Source organism: Cinclus cinclus, chromosome 1 (genome assembly GCF_963662255.1).
Source record: "Cinclus cinclus chromosome 1, bCinCin1.1, whole genome shotgun sequence".
In the NCBI taxonomy this organism is placed as follows: Eukaryota; Metazoa; Chordata; class Aves; order Passeriformes; family Cinclidae; genus Cinclus; species Cinclus cinclus.
Window position 1 is genome coordinate 118,815,129 of NC_085046.1, and position 27,641 is coordinate 118,842,769.

The 27,641-nt window shown below is 39.7% G+C and overlaps 1 protein-coding gene across 6 annotated transcripts in view; it reads left to right on the forward strand.

The window, feature by feature from the left end:
* SULF1 (sulfatase 1) overlaps positions 1-27,641 on the forward strand; it is a 62,155-nt gene that overhangs the window by 20,576 nt on the left and 13,938 nt on the right. For 4 of the 6 annotated variants that reach the window (XM_062502218.1, XM_062502235.1, XM_062502227.1 and 1 more), the window contains 6 exons: positions 9,357-9,507; positions 10,499-10,674; positions 11,217-11,345; positions 11,605-11,661; positions 12,646-12,775; positions 26,466-26,682. In XM_062502218.1, the coding sequence (XP_062358202.1) occupies positions 9,357-9,507; positions 10,499-10,674; positions 11,217-11,345; positions 11,605-11,661; positions 12,646-12,775; positions 26,466-26,682 (860 nt within the window). The remainder of the gene's footprint in view (positions 1-9,356; positions 9,508-10,498; positions 10,675-11,216; positions 11,346-11,604; positions 11,662-12,645; positions 12,776-26,465; positions 26,683-27,641) is intronic. The other 2 variants (XM_062502244.1, XM_062502252.1) reach the window with 2 other exon arrangements.

Sequence of the window (27,641 nt, forward strand, 5' to 3'; positions counted from 1 at the left end):
CAGCTTTGACCATTATTAAAGCAGAGAGAAGCTTTTTTCCTCCTGGGAAGTTGTGGGAGATTAAAAGGTCAGTATTTGGCTTTGTAAGGGCAGCTTCTTACAATACCCTGAAAATATGTAGACACAGGTCAGGATCTGTTGGAAAGATATTACTTCCTTCGTTTCCCTCTAAGATATGTGCTTCCTGGGCTCTAACTGACTGAATGCATTGAGAGTAAAAACACCCTTTTGAAGCTTTTGAGAGCACCAGATTTGTTTATAGACCAGATACTGTCAGATTCCCAAAATAGCCTATCAGACTGCACTTTTAAATAACATGCCTAATCTTTTCTGGTGATTAAACTATAACAAAAAGCCCCAACTCTTCATTTTGTTTGTAGAAGAAAAAGCAGCTTCAGGTGAAAAACAGTCCGCATCTGTGGATTCCTCATCTTGCTTCCTACCTTGAATATTCTGTGTCCTTTTCATTATAGTGAGAGCCTATGGAAGTTTTCCATTGGACTTGTGATTCCCATGGGTTTGTAGACCAGTCTTTCCATTTGTTCTGAAACAACATCTTTGCACATCTTATAAAACAACAGAACAACAACAACAACAACAACAAAAAAAACACTAAAAAAAAACTTAATAAACTATTTCAGCTGGATTGTACATTAATTTTGTCCTCTCGAAATGAGGATAAATCAATTTCATTCTACAATGGGAAAGCTCCTTGGTTGAAAAATCGTATTTTGGACACTCTGCAGTAGTCTACACACCAGGATGTTTTGTTTTTTTTTACTTACATCAAATACTTAATATTTTCTAGAATTAGTTACTGTAGTTACTCTAGTAGTTACTGCATAAACTGCAAGCATAAACTGATCAATACTTGGGGTCAAAAAGAGATTTGCTTTCCATGGCACATGGTTATATTTTGTTGTTTTGCATCTTTTTATCCTCTTACTGGCTGCTACTTTCTAGATATGCCAGATATACCTATACCTTTCTAGATATACCTTATAATCTTATATTCTCCATGATCCACATTCCTGAGACCAGACTTTGCAAGTAATGCAAAGCAGTCAGCAGTGTTTTGTAGTTATTTAGAGTAGTTATTTGGAGTAGTTTCTACCCATAGGGAAATAATGAAGTTGGGATTTTAGTTGGTAAATAAGGTAGATATGAATGCATGAAACCTGTTATATTGGATTGTGTGAAAGAACGTTCTCAGTCCTGAATTATGTGCTCCAGAAAAAGGTAGCAGGGAACAATGGTGGAGCAAGGGGGAAAATAAAACCAAAAACATTTTTGCCCTGTATTTCTAGCTTCTGAAAATCACCAGTTTAGGTGAAGCATCCAGGTCAGTGTGCCCCATTCTCTCTGCATTGGTTTGATCTTTTTTTGAACGCTGGTGGCAGCCCTACCATCCTGTGGCAACAAGTTCTACAGTGTCAGTCCATGCACTGGGGACAAAGGGCTACTTTTTCTTTCCTTCTAAACCTGGAGCTTGGTTATGCCACCTGTGTCCCCTACTTCCCATTCTGTGAAGAATAATGAATAGTCACTCTATCAAATTGAATGGATTTCTCCCATGTCTCCTTTCAATTACTGCTTTTCATTGCAAGAGAGTTATATCTATTTGTTCTCACCCCATTCAACAGATTGCCTCCCATTTAGAGGCACAGACTGCCTGGCCTCAGGCAAACCATCCTGGTGCTGGGGGACTATCCATCATCCAGGAGGGCAGGATCCAAACTGCTTCCACTTAGCTGTGGGGACAGTGTCTGGAAGAAAAGCACTGAATCATTGTATCTTACCCCACCTCTCCCCAGGCCAAAGCAACTCATTTCAGGCTCCTTGCTCCCTGTCTTCTGACAAGTGCTTGTAGGAACTTGCTTTTGTTTATCATGCTCTTGACACTTTTCTACTGCTTGATGTTTTCAGCCTGCTTGTTTTCTAGCTTGTGCTGATAGAACAAAAGGCTTTAGTTAGTCTCCAAAATTTTAACTGCCTCTCCACCTTATATACAGGCTACATGTTACCTGCAAAAGTTAAGCAAAATCCTAACTAAAATTAATTTTTATTTGTGTGGATTCCTGGGATCTAAATACCTTGCTCTGCTAGGCTACTTGTGAGAGCACTCAGCTGTGCTGCTTCTTTTCTTCTGGTGGTGTTGATTTCTTGGCAAGCTTCTTGCAAAGAGTTTTTTCTCCAATGACCTCAAGAGATCCTTGCTGGCTTGTTTTGTGTTTCTTATTGCACTGACTGACTGCATGTGTTAAAGTTCAGTCTGCAGACTGAGAAATGAGAAATGAGACAAATTGAAGATAAACTGCTAATTTGGGTTTGGGTGGCTGAAGATTCCAACTGATTTTGCTATCAAAAATATGAGCAACGTGCTCTAAAAGATATGAAAAGTTCAGTTCTCACAGAAATAGTCGGTGTTCCTTAGGAAAACATAACAAGAACAATAAAATCCCTCCTGCCAAGGTTTGTGTAATTTGAACATTTAACCCTTAGGTTTTCTTCCTTGGTGGTCAAGCACCATTTGAATCTCTTTCGTTCTGACCTTGGGTGACAGCCATCTGACCTTGGATTTTGTTTTTAAAAATGTAGTTGCTGTATCATGTTACTGTAACGCCTACCTCCAACAAAGAAGGGAAACCAGGTCAAAAGCTGCTTGCTGGCTTAACAAACTGAGATGGAAGGTTATACCTACAAACCAAGGATTAAGATAGCCTGTCAACCACATGTGAGAAGTTTTGCTTAGAAGAACAGTAGCTGAAGCAGACCCTTAAATTACATGATGTCTCTCTGCTGGTAATGTGCCTGCTAAAGATTGAAATGCTGCCTCTATAAATTAAAACAAAACAAAACCAACCCAACATCAAGAAAACAACCCAGAAGTTTGTTTAGAAGTTTTTCACTGGCACATATAAAGAAGGGAGCGGCTGTGGCAGGAAATACTCCAGTTCAGGGAGAGCTCTGCCCTCAAGTGTGGGCGTCTATTGGTCTTATTTCCTCGCTTATCAACATGGCAAGAATAAAATCTAATGAATGCAGCAGCAAAGCCCTTAAGATTTATGAAAAATACATCAAAAACAAAAAGAAAATGACGAATTACATCCCATCATTATGTTACAGGTGCTGGAGTGGCATGGAAAGTCTTACAAAGACGGGAACAGTAATGATGTGTACACTGTTTACTTATTAAGTGATTCCTCTTAATTCTTATTAACTCCAGTTTAAAATGAAACACAAACTATATCACAGTGGAAGCAGCAGACTCTTTACTGTTTTTAAGCTTCCATTCTCCCCTCTCACTCTCCCACTTCTCCTCTCCACCAAGTATGTCCTATTTCTGACATCTAAAAATATTTCCTAAGGTCTATCCTGGCTGCTATCACCATAATGAGTGATATATTTTCTGAAAATAATCGTACTAATGCATGTACTCTAACTATCCCCAGACATTATTTCTATGAAAGAAAATGGGACTAGAGAAGATGTACTAGATGAAAGCAATACATAGATTTTTGCTGTGGTAATGAACATCATCTGTTAGGGAGCAGGGTTGTTAGACCTTTGGAAATGCTGTTAAATATGAAGTTATGTTACAGGACAATCTTGTTTCATCAGACAGCTGAGCAGGAAAGCTCTGACTCAAAGGATGCTCTGATGAAAGCCTCAATTATCTACTATGCTCAGGGCCTCTGGCACTTTACCTTCCAGTGTCAACCAGTCTTAGGGGAACTGTGAATCAGACCTAAGCTGTTTATAAGCTGTGAAGTAAACAAACATTAGAAGCAAAAGTCTTCAGGAGGCAGGTTTATTGAAGAATGTAAAAAATGGAAATCTGAAACACTGCTGGCTGTGCTGAGCTAAAATACTTGGGCTGGCAGGAGGACTCAGCCAGATTTTATGACCACCTGGAAGCAGTCCCATTGCCAAGCTAGAAACATTAGGAGGAGGAGATAGAAATAGAATCTGATCTATCGTGGAATAGATCAAAAACCTTCACAAGCTAAGGAAAGGTAGGTGATTTGAAAGGCAGAAGTTATATTTCCATTTAAAAATAATACGAAAGGTGCTGATACACCAGGTGTGTAGGTAGCAGGGTGTCTGCAGTAGTAAAGCATCAAAAGAAAAGTTGTGGCTCTGGATCCCCAGAGCAGCCTTCAGTGTGAGTTTGGGGTGTGAGGTGGCTGCATCTGGAATCACTGAGGCCAAGTGTCAAACATCTGTCAGTCACAATGGTACTTCTTGTAATGTGGACACAGGGCCATTAGAGTGAGATCATGCATTTGCATCAGCAATAAATCTCGACACATCAGTGCACAGTGTCACTACTGGCCCTGCTTAGACTCCTGACTTAGAGATAAATGATCAAAATCATCACACGTGTCATTGTGAGCGTGATTTTAAACGAGACAAGAAGAAATGTGTGAAATAGAAATGTAAGCAATATTCTAGTTGCAAAATTAACTTCCGCAGCAGCAACAAATAACGTTTCCTAAATGAAAAATGTTTTATATTTAACAGGCAACAACTGTTTCACTTCTTTATTCTAAAATATAGCAGTTGTGTTACGCTTCAGGAATGAAACTTTCATACCCCAGATACGCAGATCTATAAATATCACTGGGTTTAAAAGAGTCCCCTTTTAAAAGGCAGCAAAAGCAGACTCAGAATGGCAAAATTCAGCTTCACATTAATACTGACCATGGACATTGGTTGCGGGATTTTGTTTTGTTTTGTTTTGTTTTTACTTTTAATTTTGCCCAAAACCTAGGCTTCCTGCTTTCCACGAACAGTGTCTAGACCTGGAAGTCTATTTTCCCTGGAAACAAAGAATTTGCTTCCTTTGTTTATTTTCACTTGAAGAAACATGACCACTTATGCCATGTTTGCTAATCATATTTCAAAGAATAATAGAGGTGCTAATTCTGTACAGAAACTATTCGTTTTTCTCAATCACTTTTACTGGAGGTATTATTTTTAAATGTTGTTGACTTTTATTTTTTATGAAATGAAAATGTTCTTGGGGCATCTAAGTACTGTATTATTTTCACTAACTGGAGGACTCCCAATCCAAACAGAAGATTAGCCAAATACTTTTGGGATAAAATCCCATGAGGACTTTATGAAATTATTCAAACCCAATATTTTTTGGCAGTATTTCTGTGAACATAATTTCTTTTGTTGAGTACAAACAGGAGGGAATTAGGAGATTGTAAATAGGGGCAAACATAGATTTTTACTATGAGCAATTGAACAAATGTTTGGAAACATACTTGTTTCTTTCCACATTATCCCATCTGTTAGAGACATGCATATATTTAGATTACTTTTTTAGAAAGCAAATGTTAATTTAAAGTTGCACTAAATTCTTGAATCTCTTAAAACATGCTATACTCTCCCAATCCTTTCTTAACTGTAAAATGCATTTTTGCAAAAATGGTTTGCAAAAAGGCTGTATTCCATTTATTTCATTGAATATTGCAATTCAGTTCAGTTACTAGTAGATGCTAGTGAAACTCATTTCTGAATTCTTTGTTTGGGAACCCCATTTTAATAGATCCTCAAGTACAAGCATCCATTTTTTGGGTTGTTGGGTAATTTTATCTTTTCTTGCATAATTTAACATTATTGCGGTACCTTAAGAGCCAAATGAAATGCAGTCTTAATTTTAAAGCTCAAATTTAAAAATATGGTTATAGTAAATATGTTCTCAGAAAGAATTACTGAGTCTTTTTGATTACAGCAGTGACTGCTAATGCTACTCCATTTCTCTCAGCATTAGCATCTACCTGAACTGATGTTTACAGACAAATAAATTATAGATTTTGTGGAGAATCTTTCTTTAAAAATGCACCAGTGCTTACATTTATTCCTTCCATAGTCTATAGATCACTTGATTATCACTGCAAATTTCTCTGTAAACTTATCCACATAGGTGACTGATTACAAAATCTCAGGGTGAAATGTTCTCATTATAAATATGGGTTTATAGGAAAGTGCCTATGCTCAGCATTTGTTATTGTTAAATATTTGGAATTTTTTGTTAATTTAACTGAGGGTATCAATTCAAAATTTTATGAATCTAATGTCTTCTAGTGCTAGAACAGATCTGTTAGGGAGTGCCAAGTGGCCTCTGTATATTAAGCTCTTCGCAGTATGTGTTGGACAAATAAACGTGAGCAACAGAGCAGTCTTGTTTGCCCATCTTTGTGTATTTTACGAGAATGACAAGTACTACAGTAGCAAGTTGCCAGATTTGGAGCCCATGGACAGCCTGAACATAATGGGCTACCTGGCACTGGCTGCTGATCACGGATCAGCTAATGTACTCAACACTAGATGGACTCCATGACTGAGAGGAGGCCATGGAAGACATGGCACACACCTTCACCTTCACACTTCCAGTGCAAAGAGGAATCAAGGAAATGTAGATGTCAATGTTACTTTACAGCAGTACTTGTCAACACAGTGTAAAGTTTTTCCCAAAAACAGGAGAATAGAAACAGTGACAGGCCATGCCATAATGTCTTTCAAGGACTTATAACAGCTGAACATTTAACGGATATCTCCAGCAGCTTCAAGAAAAAAATGTTGTAAAAAAAATTATCACTGATCAGGAAGAGGTCTGTCTACATGGAAAAGTTTTCAGAAGTCAGCAATATCCTACCTAAGATTTACATCTGCAGTTGGTTGGTTGGTTGGTTACATTTATTAAAAAAAAAAAAAAACTAGATAGATTTGAGGGCAGTGTCAGATCTTGTGCCTGGCAACCAGTGCAATCTGGTGGATTTCTGAAAGGCCAACAAATGGGTACACAGAGAACATATACAGGCTGCAGGGTTTTGGAATTCTTTTCTGTCTCCTCCTTAGTACTCTTTCTCTGACATTATGGACCCCTGTTTTCACATTTATCCATCAGCCAGTGACACTGGATATTTTACAGAAGGTTCCTGTTCCTTGAACTGTCTGGGAGGAAAATTCTGCTCCCTCTCTGCCTGCTGCATTTCTCACCCAGAAAATTCAAAATGCATTTAGAAAGTGTCTGTGAAAGGTTATAACTGCCCTGCTAAACCCTTGAGTGCTGCTTTTTAAAACTATCCATTATGTGGAGGAGGCTGCTCACAATAGCCTGGGAACATAAGAACTGATCCTGCTTCAGCAGCTGGCTCTCCTTCCTGGCACAGCAGCAGGCTGTCGCCACGCTGCTGGCTGAGCACAGCTCACAGCCACCTCATCCCTCTGGGGCTGGAGCACTCAGGACCCCTCTGGAAAAAAAAAAAAAAAAAAAAAAAAGAGGGTTTTACTAGGAAATGCTGATTAATCAAAAACGAGCTCTTTCATGGGAAAACATCTTGTCTGACAAACTTCCAAGGAAACAGAAAAAATTTGCACTGAAAGTATCCTTCTTTTCTGTCTGATAAATAGTAGGTGACAAAATTCCTAAGACTCGCTTCTTCAAGGGTTTCCCTGTGCTAGGACTGCTGGATAGCCAGCAACACAGAGAGCTGTGCTCCTGGGATAAATCTTATTAATATTATGACAGTATTCATTTTAAAAATCAGATTTCAGCCATGGGAAACTACAAAAACTTTGGCTTTTCAACATGAAATAGAAGATTTTTCAACAGAAAAGGAATTCTACTTTATGCTTTTCTTTGTTCAGTAGGGAGCTAAACTCTTCATACTTCTTAATCTCTATCAAAGTCCTGTGATACTGTAACACCATTTCTCTTTTCCCTTGAGACTAATAGGTTAGTCAAAACTTGTTGTGTGTATTAAAGGCATACTTCTCAAATTCTACCTAACTTCTCAAATAATGCTCTCAAGTTAAAATGTAGACTCCACTAATTTTTTGAAGTTGACTATCAGTTACCTACATTGTCCTTTCAGCTGATTTTTGTCCTCAGAGTATGTAGTTAAAGGTTATACATATGGTATCTGATGTAAAAATCAACTGTTTCCACCACTCTGAGATCACATACAACATGTAAAGGAGAATGAAACCTAAGTGAAGGACTGATCAAAGGTATGACTCTAAGTTACACAATATTCTGATATTGTTCATTTTAAGAAAAGACAACTACACATACGTATTTCAGCAAGAAAAATGTACCTTTTGTTAACACACGCGCTATAATTTTCAGTACCAAAAGAGTAAATTAATATAGAATTGCATTTTTATTGTAAACTGAGAAAAGAATAAAACAAATCAAATTAATCTAAACAACCAACAGTATTTTTTTCACTTTATGATTAATTTTCAAATGTAATGCTGCTATTCATGTATCATTTACTGCTATGTACTAGAAACAGTGGAAAAATAAAACCTAAATAACTTAATGAAAATGGCAAAGCTTAGATTTCTTCTTTCTAGAGAAGGAAACTGCTGATAGGTAGGTGAAACCATCATGGGACAAGGATTTTACTTGGTTTCCTTTTACCTTGTAGTTGTCATGTATGCTAGACATAAAACAAGACTGATGGAGAGCTTTCGTAACATGCTTCTCTGTAGAAAAAATTTACTTGACACATTTTTTGCCACACATTTTCTCCCAATGTGATCTCTCTGGGAAAATATTCTTGTTTCTTATAGGGTATCTTTCAAAAATACATTGGCTGTGGATAGAATACTGTTTTTAAATATTTCTTTTGATGTTTGTGCAAACTCCTAAAGCATCATTCTTTGCTTTAGATAGGACTCTGTGCCATATTTCTTCCTGGTACTACTATCAATAGCAGTGTTAGCTCAATTTTGTTGTCATGGTTCATTTTATGCTTATAATGCACTGTGCTTTGCAGTCACATTGAAAATAACACCTCAGCAATATTTACTGTTGAACTAACTGCAACACTGGTGGTATTCTTTTACTGACTACTAAATTTCTTTATCCCACTGGAAAATACTTTTCTTTGGCTTTTATTTAAAGGTAGTTTCTCTACTGGAACTATCAGGGCAATATACATTAATAATAAATAAGCAGTCATTTTTGATCTCTGACTTCCTTAATTTTTCTTATCTATATGGGATGCATCATTCAGAGAAACCTTTTTAATGATTACAGGTTTGTTTGAGAAACAGATTTTGGCAGATCCCAAATATTAACATGGAACTTGTAATGGTCTTTAAGTCTGAAAGAAAGCTTGGAAAGCAAGTGGTTAAAATATTTTGAGGAGGTGATACATGACCCAGTGAATCTTGGAAGCCACTGAAGTGATGTTTGTTGATATTTGTCAGACACCACATGGAATTCGTGATTTAACTTTTTGTTGGCTATTTCGGTGTTGGAGGAGTTCCCACCTCCCTCTGATGTCTGTCATGCTGCATAACTTTTCAGATCTGTTCTTTTCCTCCAGCACTCCCAGCTATAACTATGCACCAAACATGGATAAGCACTGGATTATGCAGTACACAGGGCCCATGCTGCCAATCCACATGGAGTTTACCAATGTCTTGCAGCGCAAAAGACTTCAGACCCTGATGTCAGTTGATGACTCTATGGAAAGAGTGAGTGCAAGAAACTGCTGTGAATACAATCTTACTAGTTGGTAACAAAAATTAAATTAATTAATTTTTTTTTACCTTCACCAACCACATTCTGGGGAAAGTCATTGTACTATGAGGAATTACTCAGCTGTTTCTCAGTGGAATTGAATTCTGGTTCTCTGCAGCATGAGGCCAAGCTCCTGGATTTCTTCTTTCAATTGCTGGGTCAAAACAATTGTGTGCTTTCTTAAAGGGAAAAGTCCTGGGCCTAGTATAAAGCCTGGTATTAGCAGAAGATGCATCACCTGTGTGTACACATGGATAGACACAGGTGCACACGTGACAGCTTCTATTCATTTCACACACTCCCTTCACAGTTTGTCCTTCAGTTGAAATCTGGGAACTGGCAAATCACAGCAACTCAGGTGTCAGTCTACAAGTGTTTGCAGAAGTTAGGCAATGCAGTGTACTGCTAATTATAGGTAACATGATACATGAACTATTAGGTTTACTTTGTATGACTTTTTGTTCCAAAATCAAGCACCATGACCAAAGATCTTCCCCTAGAGAGATTTCTTTAAACTTTAATAAAAATTTACAGCTTTTTCCCAAGCCCACAACTGTAAAGAATGAGAAAGTTGTAGACTAGCACAGTAAATCAAATCTGAGTACCTTTTCCCCTAAAGCTGTAGCAGACTTTTTTCACAAGCTGCCTTTGAGTACACAATGAATTTTGGACATACTAAGGCAACTACCTACCTACTACTATATCATTACCGTATTTTTTTCTGTTCTAATTTTCTGGAGCTGTTTAGCTGGTATGTTGATTTTTCCACAGCACAGTAAAGGCAAGATGTACAAATGCCAGTTCCCTAGAATCCGTGTCAACAATGTCATTGATGCCGTATTTGGTCCTGTATATTTAAGGGTTATAAACTATGATTAAACATGATTCTGCACAAAATATGTTTTGCTGCACTTAACTCGGAGTTCTTTCTGTGCTGGGTTGCAGTTACACCAAATGCTTGCTGAGATGGGAGAACTGGAGAATACCTACATTATTTACACTGCTGACCATGGATACCATATTGGGCAGTTCGGACTGGTCAAGGGGAAGTCAATGCCATATGACTTTGATATTCGAGTTCCTTTCTTTATTCGTGGTCCAAGTGTGGAGCCAGGATCAGTGTAGGTTCCCTTATGTCTCTAGCACAGCTGTTGAGCCTAATGTAAAATGTTTCTGAGAGCATGTAATTATCACTATGTCTAGTTTCATTTCATAAAGGATGCCCTATTATTGAAGAGCAATGAGTCTCATAAAGAGGCATTTTTTTCACTTTGCATATTATGAATAAGTTATAATGCAGAGGAGAAAACTATGTAATGCATAGTCCTCTAGGGTTAGACTTGGGTTTTGCTTTTAAAAATGATGTGCTCATCTTTACTGCTCACTCTGTCATTCAGCATCATGCCCTCATTGTCAATGAGATAAGAGCAGTGTTGCTGCTGCACCACCTCGTTTTATTGTGCTTAACTTTTTCTTTGTGATGTCAGTCTGCAGTTCTGGCCTATCATTCCGAGTTGTAGACTTCAAAGGGGGTTTTCTAAACTTAGCATTTCTGTAGAGCTTTACATCTTCAAAGCCCTGATAAGCATTAGTTATCATTCTATTTCCAAGAGACTTACACATTGAGCACATGGCAACTACGACCTTTCCTGTTGATTTGCAGAGTGCCCCAGATAGTTCTGAATATTGATCTTGCTCCAACAATTCTGGATATAGCAGGCCTTGACACACCTCCAGATATGGATGGCAAATCTGTCCTAAAGCTTCTGGACTTGGAGAGGCCAGGAAACAGGTGGGTCCCAAGATCCATTTTTAGCCAATTCAGAAGCAAACACCTTAGTAAATCAACAGCTGAGTGGAAAAACAGATTCTGTGAAAATAAGCTGTGTCATGGCAACAACCACAGCTTTCTAATTTCAAGAGTCTCTTAAGTAGTAGATCTATAAAATCGCATGTATATATAAGTGGAGAGTTGTTTTTTTCAAAAATAATTTAACACTTACAGTGGTATATTTCAGTGCCAGCAGTAAATGTTATTATTTTACTTTCAGGTTTCGAACAAACAAGAAGACCAAAATTTGGCGTGACACATTTCTAGTGGAAAGAGGGTAATTATTAGGGTTGAGAGAGTTCTGGGAGAGACTGCCTACTGGGAACACTCCCTTTTACACACTTTTCTTTCTGCTTCCTCCTCCTCCTTTTTATGGTCAGAGAAGCAGTAAATTTTGCAAGCAAACTGACAGGCATGACTTTTTTCCTAGTTTCCCACCACTGCCTTTGCAATCTACTGTGCTTCCAAATCCTCTTGTCTGAAGAAATTTGAAAGCTTGTTTTCTTTTCTGGCGATTCTCCTAACCTCTTGCACTAAGATTATGCTTGAGCCCAGTTTTGTCATTATCTGAATCATTTTCTTCCCAAATCTCTGTTTCAAATCCAGCTGTGTAGAATCCTCTTATCATCTGATTTTGTATTTTCCATCACGTATTAGAAGCATTCTTCATTTTTGTTTGAGCTAAGACTTATGTGTAATTGAGATTCATGACTATAACTGCTCCTCTCTTTGCTGATAACTCCTTATACCCTCTTACCTTGCCAGTTGATGCCATGAAAATTTTCTCTGGGTCGAATTTTTACAGCAATTTCCTTTTGGCATTTTATGGCTTTACAGATTATGAAAACCTTGTCTGATGTATTACAAAGCAGTGCATAAAAGACACATCGCCATCTGTAAGATACAGCCAAACTGAGTATAAAAGTCCTGTTGTGTCTTCAGCTGCGCTTTCCAGCCAAGAAAGTACTGCTTCAAAGAGTTTTGCTTTGTGAAAGAACCTACATTTATGTATGAATGGTGCTGAACTGTACCAGTTAGACATATTTTAGCAGCACTTATTTATCTTCTGGCAATTTTCAGCCAGTCACCTGAGCCCTTTTTTCAGTATGTGACCTACATCAAAAGTCAGTTACATAAATTTGGGGATTTTTTTCCCCTGAGAAGACATTAAACCTTCAAATAGCTTCGTTGTTCAAGTTACATTCATCCTTAGGGCTTATGACAGTGTATCTAAAACATTCCACTTTATTTTTTTAATAAGCAAATTTCTACGCAAGAAGGAGGAACCCAACAAAAACACCCAGCAGTCTAACCAACTACCAAAGTATGAGAGAGTAAAAGAATTATGCCAACAAGCAAGATACCAGACAGCCTGTGAACAACCAGGACAGGTAAGCCACAAGTAACAGTTTTCTAGGTGTCACAGGGAAATATGCATTTTACACTCTGGGTCAAAAGAATTTGATGAATATGGCTTTTGGAAGGTAACTAAAAGACCATTGTTGTTAATATCTTCAGAGCAAAAGAAAACCAGACAAGTTTCTCTAACCAGTGGTCCAATTTAAGGTGTTGAAGACCTGGTCCTTCGTTTGCTGTCTTAGCACAGAGCTTATTGTAGAATTCCTATGCTCAAACATAACATGAATTACTACTATTTCTTTGATCATGTGCATTGAAAAATATGCAAGATAGTTCTGTGGTAATGGTTAATAAGGGAGAGAATCTTTTTGAGCAGTGAAAGCTTGTACTCTCTGGGCTAATTTGGAATTACCAAAGCAAGCTGGTTAGTCCTAAGGTTACACGGGATTTCATTTGCTGGGATGAACAACTGAGCAGCACACTTAGTGCTGCTTCCTTTATTGAAACACTTTAAATTGAAGGGTGCCATTGCCAGAAACACTCCCTGTTTCAGGTCACTGTAAGGATTCAGGCAGAGACGCCCATACACAAGCATTACTTTCTCTTCTTGATGCCTTAATGCTTTCAGTGTAAGGCCTGACTCTGACACAAACTTCTATCTGCCTGCTCATAAAATCAGAAATTACTGCACCCCTGACTACTGTGCTTACACCTGCATCTCCGCAGTGCACTCAAAGGAAGAGAGCGAAATTAAGAAAAGTGATTCCGACTCCAGATTCTCTTCAATCCATCCTGAATTAATGCTATACCTTTGGTAACCTGTGAAGATGGATTTACCGGGGAGAGGTGTAAGCGAGCTGTACGCCTTCTCACTGACAGCACCTCCACCCACTCTGGGGCACACGCCGGGGGCCCCGGGCAGTGGCTTGCGCCTGCCTTGCCGTCCTTGTCGTCCGTCCCCATCCCCGCACACCTCCCCGGAGAAGTGTGAGCTGATTTCTCCCAGGCAGTTTCTCCTTGCGCTTTCCCCTCAGATGTTTGCTCAGGGCACTGCGGGCAGCCGCGGGGCTGGCGCTGAGGTCTCGGTGTGTTGTTGGGAAGGAGGGCACAAAGCCCGCTCTGTGCTCCGCTCCCACCGGGGCAGCGAACTCTGCGCGCTGCCCTTCCCCTCCCCAGCTGCGCCGTGAGCGCGGCTTGCACCGCTCCTGCTTAACCGGGAGCGCCGCGGACTGCGCTCCCCTCTCGGCTGTCGCACCCTTGGTCGGCTCCTCTCTCTGCCGCTGCCCTCACCTCACACACGCTCCTTAGATGCAGCCACTTTTGGAGGGATATACACAATGTCGCCTTCACCCGCACTCAAAGTTTACAGGAGTTCGAGCACTGCCATTGTAAACAGAGATTGAATTTGAAAATCTGAACGCTTTACAGAAACTAAAGGAGATCGATGAAGTACTTTAGACTGTTAGATGCTAAGATGTTTCATTTTAAAGTGACAAAATCTATTCTTTGCAATTATTCCTTATATTTATTACTAACAAAATCTATTCTTTGCAATTATTCCTTATATTTATTACTAACAAAATCTATTCTTTGCAATTATTCCTTATATTTATTACCTCTTATGCCAAAATCCAGGTTTGGAATAACTACTTTTCCACATACGAACAGGAAAGGTTAAGTGCGCCAACAGGAAACACTGCTCACAGCCCTGTTCTCAGCCCAGGGCAGTAGACCACCCCATATTGGTGAATCCAGTTTGATCAAAGGGTAAAGGAAGGGCTTCAGTCAGCAAGGAGGCTGCAAGAGCAATAGTGTTTGATAGTGGGTTTCCCACCTACAAACTCTCATGTTTCCAATAGTCTTTTCCATGCTGAAGATACGTTGGCTGCACAGAGCCCAGCGGCCATCCCTCACAGCTGGATGAAGGACAGGGCTGAACTGACCTCTTTAAGACCAATTTTTAGACACAGCCATTGGTGTGTACACATTACTTTCTTTTAAAAATAGATCAAGGTTGTCCCTGATAATTCCAGCATCCTCAAGGCTTCCTGCAGGGATGCTGAGGTTAAGTGTGCCTATGGAAAACTTCTGTTAGGCAGAGCACCATGAGGGGTGGAGCATCCTCTGGTCTGTTCAGCATTCGGAGCACAGATCCACTGCTCCCACTCCATTCACCCTCATGCGTGGGAAACGAGGCCAGTTTCTCTCTCAGTGACTACCTGTGGTGCCCACAGGAAAGACAGTATAGAATAGGCAAGGTGTGAATTTAAAGGCCAACACTGGACTAATATGAACTTCAGTGAAGCATTGCAATGTGAAATAAGTGTCTGCAGGATTTTTTCCATGCAGGGAAGTTTTGTTTTTTTTTTTTTAAAAAAAGGTAGTAGGTCAAATAATTGTATTTTGGTCCAAATGTGTTCCAATGTGCACTTGTGAGCCATCATAGTTTAATATGAGGTACCTGCAGCAGATTTGCTCTAGTAATTTTGCTATGCACCTCTTAGAAAAGAGAAAATATTGCTGTGCTGTGCATGAATTAAATTTGTTTTGTCTTTTGAGATTTGTATATTTGGTTTCAATTACATAGGTGCATATATAGAAATAAAATCTTCATTTAAATTATGGCGGTTTATAATACTTCCTACGTTTACTCTAATCAGTCACAGCTAACATCAGTTAAATTAAAATTACTTTCACAGAATGAGTGATTGCTGACAGATTCTAAAATAGCGAAATTACTGGTGTGTGGGAAGCTGCTGCTAAATGTCTGAAACTAAGAATAAGCATTTGGGGAATTAATACACCATTAAAAGCTTGATCTTAATTTCAATTTACTCTAGTCAATATGTAGTTTATTTGAAAAAGAGAACACAAGGAAGCTGAAAAAGAAAAAACTTCTTTCTTATATTAAAATGAGGTGTGATCCTGAGATCTGCTAGTTCCAAAATCTCCAAGGATGTGGTACTCAGGATAATGCTTGCTTCAGCTTATTTTCTCTTTAAAATAAAGGAAAATGAAGGAACCTAGCATAATAATTTTTAAATTAAAAGTTTCAAATTTCTTATTTTCTTTAATGTCCCACATGTATATAAAAACAGATAAACCTTAAAAAATGGGGGGCCGGGGGGAAAATACTAAACATCTATAAAATACAAATATAAAATACTTTCCCTGTTATTTTTTAATGTATTTAAATTTTCTAGCTCCATTGACAGATTGCATCACTTTCATTGTAGATCACATTGTAGATCACTGTCCCCTTGCTGTTTTTTCATAATCCCCTTTATGGGAGGACAGTTTCCAAGCATTCACCCACCTCCTTGAGAACATCTCGGAGCTGAGATGTGCATCGGGTGTGTTCACTCCTGAGTTATGTTCCAGCAGTCACTGACGTGGGTGAGCAGTGAGCCCCTGCCCAGGAGAGGAGTGCTCCTGCTGAGTTGCATTAGCAAGAGCTCTGCTAACAGGTCATGGGAAGTGAGCACTCACCTCTCCCTGGGGCCTTGTGGGCTGCACCTGGAATGCTGCATCTGGGTTGGGATCTCCATGAGCAGTGGGGCTTTGGTGAGCTGGAGCAAGTCCAGGGGAGGACCCCAGAGAGGGGGTGGAAGTACTGAGAAGGGGCAGAGGTTTGTTTAGCCAGGGGAACAGAAGGCAAAGGAAGAAGCTAATTGTTTCCTTTGATTAACCAGTGGCTAATTAGAGAGAAGACAGATCCAGGTATGTCTTGGATGTGCTCAGCAGAAGGGCTATTGGTAAGAGACAAGTTGCAGCAAAAGAAATTCTAAATAGATGTATGGAAAAATTGTTACTATAAATACAATTTAGAACTGGAGCCCAAAGAGGCTATGGAAAGTCGACCCCAGGATACATCCAAACCTAATAATGTTGCTGCTTTGAGGAGGAGGATGAACTAAATGACCTCCAGATGTTCCTTCCAGTACATGCTCTTAATTTTTTGCTTGCTTAGTACCTGGCCTTGAGGATTTCATGTTTTCTTCTTCCTCCTCAACTTCATAACTTGGGAAGTGCTGTTAATTTTATGAACTTGTAAGTGAGTTATGGGTCACCTGCCCATGTCATCTTTGGATATAGACCAGATTTCAGCTCCTGCCCTGCCCCAGCTGTTGATCTGCACTCACGTAAAGCACAGGCCAGGCTCACTGCCCTGGCAAAGGGAGCAGGAGCTGGTGGGCTCCCTGCTCAGCTTTGGGGCTTGGGGAAGGGTAGACATTTCCTTTGCGGTCCCTCCACATCTCCACATGACAGAATGCTCAAGAAATTATGATGGGAACGGGAGGTTTCTTCCATAGTTCATTTGCCAAATTTGTCACCAGCTTACATGGTGTAAGCCCAGCCCACTTGGTTTAGCAGTGGATACCGATGGGTTTTAACACTTAAATGGCTTGCAGGGTATTTTTATATTTCATTATTTCCCCTATCAATAATAAGCTGCACCATACAGAAATAATGATTCATCTGCAGCATTCATCTGCAGCATTCATCTGCAGCATAACCCTGCTTTTGTTTTAAAATGGGAAACAGTTGGTGTCAACTTGTAATAAAGCTTTGTTAATTTTCCAACAGAGCAGAAAAAATAACATGTGAACAAATGTTTCTCTGGATTAATACAACCTTATCATGACACAAATCTCTTCTCAGCTTTCCACTGGAATAACCTGAGACAAGAATATATGTTAGTTCAGGAGTTTTAGAAGCGAACTGCTCTTAAATCCTCCAGCAGGTTATTTTTCTTGAACTCATTCCATCTTCTCACTCATGAAATTCTTCTGGATACTTAGCAAATATCAAATAAAACCTTGTTAACTGTGTTTTCATTTATACTTTTTCCCTCTTCCCTTACCTAAATGTGTAATTAAGGAGTTGAGTTAATTCTCAAGTATTTATTCTTTTTCTCTCCAGTCTGAGTCATAGGAATTTTCCTAAGGCATAATTTTGACTTCTGGGACCTAACACTCTTTCCCAGATCACAGTTACCTTATGAGGTCTGGTGACTGATAGGCTGGATGTCTCCAGTGTACTGCTCAATCCATTATTTATAATCAGTATCAAACCCATAGCCAAATATGCATTTTTGTCCTCTTAGAAAAATCACACAAACTGCAATCTTTTTTTTTAATTTTCTCAATAGGGTAAAAAAGAAAGAACCACCCTCTCAGAAAGAGGACAGTGAAGCACTGTATTTAAAATTTCAGCTCTTAGATTGGATGACTCAGCAGTGAAACCCAGACATAGGTGTGTTTATTTCATGGGCATACATCTCCTACCATCTGCTCGACACTACCTGCCAGTTTGTGAACAGCAAAGGTCTCAAACTTGTAAAGATCCATGGCCTTCTGCCAGCTCCAATGAGCACTGACAGTGGGCAGAACAGAAAAATGCATCTTGCTGCCTGTGCTGGTATGACATGCATGCACATGAACTCACATTGTGCTAGACAGGTATCATGTTATAGCTGCACCTTCCCTGTGCTCTCTTTTCATGCCTCTCATCTTCAGAGATGCATAATATTGTGTTTCCTCCTGAGGAGCCGTATCCCAAAACTGCCCTTAGGAAATAATGCTTCATTCAGAGAAAATGCCTGAAGACTGTGCAGTGAGATTTTAGTTAGATTAGGTCTCAGTGCATTTTACAGTGATCTCAGGCTTTACGGGTAGTCACTAGAGACACGTTGCTGAGTCCAAACATCAGCTTTGTGGTGAATGTGCAAGATTCTTCTGGCTCTGATCCAAAAAGCATGCTTTGCAGCCTGTACTCCTATTTCTCAAGTATTCTTCACCCTCTAAAAACCTAGCATAAGAATTTCATTTTATTATTGATATTCATATTTATCAAATTATCATATCAGCATTCAGTCAAAAGCACGTCTATTTGTCATACTGAAAGACCCCTTGCCATCAGTCAGCTCACGGATAATATTGTAAAGGAAATTAGAATGGGGCTTATTAGGTGTAGTCTGGTTTGGCTCAAGAATCTATGTTCTCATAAAATAAATATCACAGACCATACATTTGTATAGGTCAGCTTTATGACCAGCTGCAGAGTATGAATAAAAACACATACTCTGGTAAGAGCTGGCCAGAAGTGTCAGATGGCTGGCCAGCCACTGACAGCCAGACCATGAGCACCCACTAAAACCCAACTAAAATTACGCTATGGCACATTAACATCACTCGTGGATTCTCCAGATTCCAGAATAATCTCCTGATACCTGCAGGAGTCAAAAAGCACTCGGTGATCAACCTGTTTTACCAGAACATTGATCAAAGCTGTCTCTTCTTTGCCATCTCCTTGCTGATACCACCTTTTCTTAGTAATATTTCAGTGGAGCATCTATGCACAGGCTTAACTGGAAGCAGGTGTTTGGGACCAGTTATGTGCTTAAAACCAGTGCATACTTCAGTGCTTTTGTGAACAACCCTTGTAGCTATTCCTCACTTTAGACCCTGCAGAGTCATCCCTCATAGCTGACAGAAACATGCCTGCAACTTAGTTGCTCAAGAATTCATAGGAATTGCCAGAAATTATGATACCTCTAGTTAAAATACCACTCTGTTTATTAGTTGAAACCAAATGTGAAGATAAGTTCCTTTATCTCTAAAATAATCTATCAAGGGAAGCTATTTCATATTTCAGCCTAAATAGTTCACATTTCAGCCTAAATATTTAAGTTTTTATCAAACAGAGAGCAGTTCTTCCCAGATTTGACAATTCTTTAAATTCAAACAGCTCTTAATTGGATATATGAAGTCTATTCTGGATAAAATCCACAGATATTCCAGGAAGATCACTGGGTTCACTGGTTTCCTCTCTTTCAGTGCACGACTGTGTTCAACATTTTCACTATCATCTTACTGGTTTTCTCCAGCAGAAAGACCTTTTTGCTAGAGTGGCACCTTTTTTAACAAAGCAAATTCTCTAAACCTTTTTTAAAGTAATTCTATGTACCAAAAATGTCTAGACCAAAAACATAATTTATGCAAGAATTGTTTTTAACACTTTCTGTAGTACTCCTTTGAGGTTCTCTTTTTGCAGAGTTTCCATTTTAAAGTATCCAGTGAAATAGAGCATAAGCTAAGTCCTCTGCAAGTTAAACATATATGGCACAGTAGTAACAGATTATTATTGGTATTACTATTTATAGATAAAGGATTAGATGTATCCTTTTCATTGGCTTTATTTGTTTGCACCTCAGAGTGGATGTTTATTGGATAACAACAGAAGTCTCTTGATGTTGAGCTGTAACTACAGGCAAGTTAATAGATTTGGTAGAGAATGCTATGTGAGTGAAATATTTGCTGTCTTGACCTAGGTGCCTACATTCATAGAGCTGACAATGTAGTTCATGCATTTTTTATAACTAGAGAACTGCTATAACTGTGGCACTTAAAATCAATCTTGTCTATATAGCAGGAATGCAAGATTCTGTAGACTGTAAAATTCCTGGGCAATTTTCTCTTTCTTTCTTTCTTTTCATAAGCTTGTGAAGTAGCTCAAAATTGCCAAATTTTGTACAGTTATTTCTGTTATCCAGTGATTAATTCCCTCATTCCTTTTTTCCTCCAGTTCTGTCCCCGTGCATTTATCTGGAAGTATTTCTAAAGCCTGTCATACATTTTTGCCCATATTACATCAGTTCTTATGGGACACACCTCTTCCCTATCTGTTGAACCTCTGACCATTGCATTTTTCAGGAACACTTCTCAGGGGCTAAGGATGTTTATAAATAACTGCCTTTGAATATATTCATTTTGTCAGACTCTGAAGCATGATCCAATAGAAAATGATTCCGTTATGAGAGAGTGGTAAAAAACTGGGGATCTGCCATTACAGGCAGTATCAACACAGTTCTAAAATGGAGGAGGAGATTTTTTTCCCACAAAAATGCAGCAATTCCAAATTCCCTAAGTGAACCTGGCAAACTCCCTGATAAACAGCTGGACTCATGTGCAAAGTTGAAGTACTGCTGAGATGAAACAATACAGATTAGTATTTCCAGGGGCATTTAGGAGCCTTGGTCAGGACCAGGATTCAGTTCTGCCCTATGGGAATGTGTAGAGGACACGACCTTAGCCAGCAAACATTTCTCAGTATTCAGGTCCAGTTCAGCTGAAATGAGCTGCTGCTACTCAGCACTGTTTTCCACAGACAACTAATTACAGGGCACATTTCAGTATGTTGTATGACATGGCCTCTTCTAATGGCCAGAGAAAGCAAAAGCAAGACAGCTCTGATTGCAGTAGCACAGCCCTGAACCAGACTCCTTTTCCAGCATTATCACATCAAGTCCCCTGGCACTCCCCCAGATCTGGTTACTGCTAATGAAGGAAAATACACATTCAGCCTGTGATGGTATTTTCATCTAAACTGTTTTCAAATTTAGAGTGTACCTTTCGAAACAGGAAAAAAGGGAAATGAGATCTTGAGGACATGTTTAAATTCATGAAGTCCTCATTTTTCAGGCCTTATCAACATTCCCTAGGCTGAGTAATAATACTCAAAGTCAGTCATACATTACAAAAATGAAAAAGCACCTGTAAAAATATTGCTGCTATGTTATATTTCCGGTTGCATGTTTTTCAGGGTTTTGTAACTTTGTGATAAAATCTGACAAGGTATTTAACACTGAAGTGTCTACTGCAAATACTAGGTGTTTACAGAAAGCTTTAGCCCTGCCTACTGCTGGGACACTTTTCATGACTTGTCTAATTCATTTCCCCTCTATATAAGGGAGCAGCAACTGTCTCAAATCCACCACAGTCTATTAACTGCACAAAGCTGATTGGAAGTCCTGCCTCAGTAGCTATTTACAGTGGAGAGTGTCACAGTGATTCCTTCTGAATGTATAGTTTTATGCCTTAATTATAATCAGTAATGAAATAGATTTAATTTTAAGACTGTGGCACAACTGATTAATACCAGGAAATTGAGACCCCAGGTAGTTATGAAGTCAATTGGTGTTGCCTTCCTTATGTAGCTGCAAGTCACAACTCGATTCATACCAGTAACAGGGCAAAGCAAAGCCACTAAGTACAAACCACCCCTTTTAACCAGCTCATGTTCTACCCTTTGTCTTTGAATTGTCTTTATGAGGGCAAACTTCTATCCCCAGAAGAAAGTACATCATGTTAGTGCCATTATCCGAGGAAAAGCTCCTGCTGCAGCACCATTGCAGTGCTTGCCTCAACACTGAGGAACAGGCACAGGTAGTTAGTTACATGTTTAAACTCCAGGTCTGGCAGAGATTAAAGCAGCTCGACTTCTGAAGGAATGGAATGGAATGGAATGGAATGGAATGGAATGGAATGGAATGGTGGTTTAACACAAGCCAGCAACTAAGCCCATACAGCCACTCACTCTCTCCCCACTCCCCAACCCAATGGAATTGAAGACAGAATTGGAAGGGTAACAGCTGGAAAACTCATGGCTTGAGATAAAATTTGATAGGGAAAGGAAAAGCAGTGCACACAAGCAAAGCAAGAGGAAATTCATTCATCCCTTCCCAGGGACAGGCAGTTTTTCAGCCATCTCTGGGAGAGCAGGGCTCCATCACATGCAACAATGACTTGAGAAAACAAAGGTCATGACTCCAAATGTTCCCTTCTTCCTCCTTCTTCTCCCCACTTTATATACTGAGCATGATGTCCTATTGCCTGGAATATCCCTCTGGTCAGTTGGGGTTGTCTTTTCCAGCTGTCTCCTCCCAGCCCCCAGCCACACCCAGTTCCCTCGCCAGCATGGCAGCAGAAAAGTCAGAAAGGAGCTTGGCTGTGTTCAAGCCCTGCTCAGCAATAACAAAAACATCTCTATATTATCAACCCTGTGTTCAGCAGAAATCCAAAACAGCCCCACACCAGCTACTGTGAAGAAAATTACCTCAGCCTAAATCAGCACAATAGGATAGGATAGAACTGTTTCTGTTGGAAGGGACCTACAGTGATCCAACTGGCCACTTCCGTGGTATATTGTTAACAGTATTTTTCAAATGCCTTTTGAACATTGACAGGCTTGAGGCAACAACCCCATCTCCAGGAAGTCTGTACAGTGTTTGAGCACTGTTTGATGGAAAAGAAATGCATCCTAATGTCCAATCTGAACCTCCCCTGGCACAACTTTGAACAATTCCTGCATGTCTTATCACTGGATCCACATTACCCTCTCTGCTTTCCCTCCTCAGAGAGCTGTGAAGAGCAATGACATTGCCCCTTAGCCTGCTTCTTTCAAAAAGGGCAAACCCAAAGTCCTTAGCTGTTCAGTCCTTTTACACTTTTACCTCTCCAAAGCTCCTTTGCTATTTGCTGGAGGAGGCAGGGAAGGGCACTGGGAAGAGCTGGCAGTCAGCACACACACAGCCAGGCTCCAACTGCATGTGCAGAACAAACCCTGTTAGGTTCAGGGTTGCTGTAAACCAGCAAAGCTCCTCCCAGTGGGGTATGTTCCATCAGCTTTAGTGGGTCGCTTGGGGGGTTTCAGGGCTGCACTGCTGTGGAAGAATTAAAGATCCTTTTTCACCTTTGCTTTCCCTCTGAATCTAAATTGAGGAGGAATGTGAACTGAAGGCAAGGAGCTGAGGTGAGGGAAATAGTTGCTGGAGGGTAGGTGATGAAATGAGATGAAAGAAGGAAAAGATGAGTCAATGACAAGGAAAAAGGCTGACACAGATGTAGTTTCACAACATGACTGAAACAATATAACAGCTTGCTGCAGCCAAATGTCAGAGGCTTGGTTTTTTCTCTACTATTTGTTTAGAGTTTTTAATTCTGAGTTAGATCTCTTTCTCCTACTGAGGTGAGAATAACTCAGTGCAGAGGTCCCTAAATCAGCAGGCAGCCAGAAGCAAGGACAATCCTATATTCCTATGGCAACAGTGAATTGTTAGATTGCCTTAGGTGTCTTGTGAAATATCACTGTAAGGAAGAAGATAAACATGGGGAAAAGAGGAAAACATATACAAATTAAAATTTTATTTAGTTTGTATATATGCTAATGGGGTCATTTAATTGATGGAGAAATGGCAATCCAGAAACCAAAATTAATAGTCCTGAACTTCAAAAAATAATTTGGTATTCAAAGTGGGAAAGAAAGTGGAAAACAGGGGAAGGGGCAATGCATTCAGTCAGAATCTTCTTTTATGTGCATTAATGCATTTTATAGATCTAAAGATGAGCAGAAGGACCATACAATTTAACTGCATAAGGCACACTCAGTGCCTGATTATGCTGGCATGGGCAGGGATTCAGGAAAGTTAGACTGAAAATTCCATCTTAGAACTCTAAAGCATCTTTATAATGACACTTTTTAAAGTAAAATTAAAAAAAAAAAAGAAAAATAAAAGAGGAAATGAATCACATTTAATCCCTATTTTAAATAGGGAACTATTATTGGCTTGTACTAGACACAGAGTGTCTTGTTTCAGTGTTAGTCATAATACTGTTAAAATGATCTAAAAGGTTATTGAAGCCACTCCTACAACCTCTTGCTATGATTAATGCTAGACAAAGAGAATACTTATTCTACTTTAAAATGCTGCTTTTGAGACTCCTTAAAAACTAGTGCCATATGTTTATAACTGTAACACATACCCAATAAACACAGGAAGTATAGTGGTGCAGTCAGCTCTTATCCTGTAACAATCATCTCTTGCTGTGGAAGGAAGAGAGCACACGCTATTGCAGAATGAAGTCTGCAAAGCTTTACAGCTCTTGGACATCTTTTCTTGCAGAAAGTTACTTTGTCACTTGCAGATGTACCTTAACGCTGAAATTGTGTAATTTCTCTGTCAGCTATTAGGCTTGCTCAAATTAATGTCCTTTTACACATGGCTTACTCTTCTGAGACCAGAGTCCTGCCAATCCACAGGAGGATCTCAGCATGGAATCCATCTTTAATTCAGCCCACGTGTTAGGCCAGAGAGTGCACTCATGATTCTGTAGTTCAGACCCACATCAGCTCATTCCTCAGGTTATCACACCAGAAAATCGACCTGAGGCTAGGTTTTCATTCTCCATTCTTCAAGTCAGCATGACAGCATCCCCAAAACAGTCCAGAGCAGACAGTAGTTAATGGAACTTACCAAAACATGTATGCTCTGATATTAGTGTCCATTTCAAAAATTAAGTTGGCAACTCCATTAGGACCAGCATCCATCTGTCTTCTTATTATTAATGAGGCAAGAGAAAGCTACTTCTGCTATTCACTCATGGGAACAAAAAAAAAAGGACAGATTACAGAGAAACTACTGAAACTCCAGCTGAAAGGTTTCAGTTACCAATAGCATTAATTACTGAGTTTTGATCTTTGCAATATCCAGCCAAGCTTATTGCTTTGTATGCAAACTCTGGTCACTGTGACTTAAGATGCGAAAGTGAACAAAACTCACTGATTAACAGTCGTTCGTGGTTGTATTAAAATTATAAATAAGCACAGATATTTCTAGTTCTCTCTATTGTTATTCAGACTACCACTCACTTAAAATCTTCACAGACTTCTTGTACTTGTACTTGTACTTGTACACAGACTTGATGTTGTGTATTGTGAGTGCCATGTATGGCAAGCTTTGGGTCTGGGCAAAGGAGCTCTGATCTCTCAGCACCTACTCTTTTTTTTTTTCTAAATAACATTTAGGCTTTTAAGACAGTGTGATGTGGAAAGGAAATTAAAGTCCCAGTTGCTTTTTAATTTGAAATGTGAAGGTGATGGGATCCACTGGAAAAACCCACCTGGAATCTTCCATCTGGTTCAGTGATGTTGATAATTAAGTCAGACAGATATTGTGCAGACAAACTGAAAAAAATCTGTTTCCTTTCATTCTCCCACACTTGGACTGCTATTCAGCACACATACAATGCTTTTTACAGGTACTACTTCCAAAGCTTTTCTTCCCAAGTCTCATACAAGTCTCATGAGTTATAAATCCAAAGGAGTTTACCCAAGATAATTTCTTGTTTACTGTCCCTAAGGTTCTTCCCCTTACTTGCACCTGCTGGCTGTAGGGAATGGTTTATGTATTTTTCTATAAATTGCATCCACAATTTGTCCTTTTCTTTCCAAAAAACTCTACAACTGAACCAATTCTTCTTCATCCTTGGATTGGGGATTTTTTTCATTTTTTCCCTGAATCATGATAGAAAACCCAAGTCACAGAGTAAAGAAAAAAAATTTTCAAAGAAAACAAATAGTTGGTGAAAATTGCCAGGCCAGTACTGCTTGATTCAGTAAATTAAGATTTTTTACTTGCTCTATTCAGGGATTTCTGTAGTCTAGATACTCTTGATTTATAGATATATAGATATAGATATAGATATATAGATATAGATATAGATATAGATATAGATATAGATATAGATATAGATAGATATAGATATAGATAGATTAGATATAGATATAGATATAGATGTAGATGTAGATATAGATATATAGTTTGTTTGTTTGGGTTGTATTTTTTTAAGGCATATTTGAAGTTATTGTATTCAAGCTTATGTTTCTGTAGCATGAGAAAAGCATTGGGAAGAATGTGACTGAATTTGTGCCCTAAAATATTTCCCATCTCAGTTTGCTATTTAAGGGACTGCTTAAATTTTAAAAGAAGTTTACCCATCTCCTTTTACTGTCTACCTGAAAGCAACAGGGGTTTGGAAGGCTGCTGGGAAATCTTCTTCATCTCTCTCTCTCTCTCTCTCTCTCTCTCTCTCTCTCTCACAGAAGTGGCAGTGCACAGAGGATGCTTCTGGGAAACTTCGAATTCACAAGTGCAAGGTGTCAAGCGACATCCTCGCCATCAGAAAGAGAGCGCGCAGCCTCCACTCCCGGGGATACAGCGGCAAGGACAAGGACTGCAGCTGCGGAGACACTGATTACCGGAACAGCAGGACCCAAAGGAAAAACCAAAGACAGTTCCTGAGAAACCCTAATGTGCAAAGTAAGTGTTACTTGATCTCTGAGGCAGAGAGCAGGGGGAAATGGCCAGCAGAGCGTTTCCCTACCAGTATGCTCTTGCTTTCTTGCTTTTCTTGCTTCGTGTCTAATTAAGATGTCTGTAATTGGTAGTCAGGTTCTACATAATTGCCTCTGTGATAAGTACCTAAAGTGGGTCTAAAGCCTGAGAGGGACTTTTTACAAGAGCATTTAGTGACAGGACAAAGGGAAATTGCTTTAAACTTGGACAGAGTAGGTTTGGGTTAGATATTAGGTAGAAATTCAGTACTGTGAGGGCTGTCCAGAGAAGTTGTGGATGCCTCATCCCTGGATGTGGTCAAGGCCAGGTTAGGTGAGGCTTTGAGCAACTTGTTCTAGTGGCAAGTGTTCCTTCCCATGGCAGGGCTGCTGGAACTGGGTATTCTTTTAGGTCCTTTCCACAGCAAAGCGTTCTGTGATTCTTATAGCAACATTAACAACAATTTTTATCCTCTGGACCAAGGCGAGGAGCAGCCTTTGGGAGGCGGGCGCGGTGCCGGTGATGCTCTGGTGCCACCTCTCGGACACCACAGCCCGGCGGCCTCCGCGGTGATTCGGGTACTTGCCAAGGGGGCGGCTGCAAGTGTTTTGCAGAATGCAGCCGCTGTTTGGTGATGCCCGCACACATCTGCTCCCCGAGGCGCTGCGGGGCTGCTCGGGGCTGGACCAGCGCTCGGCTCTCCTGCCCCTCTCCCTCCCTGCGCTCCGTCCCCGCAGGGACACCAGTGAGATCACAGTGTCCTCTAGCGGAGCGTGGGCTGAAGGGATTGCACAAGGAGGGTTTTCGGACTGTAGCACTCCGGTTTGGTTCTGCCAATGATGTCTATAGAAGAAGCCTATTTGAAGATGCTGTTATTTTAAATGGAGCGCGATTTTTCTTCTCTCTGCCCAGCAATGCAAGTGAATTTCTGTAGCTGCAGCAAT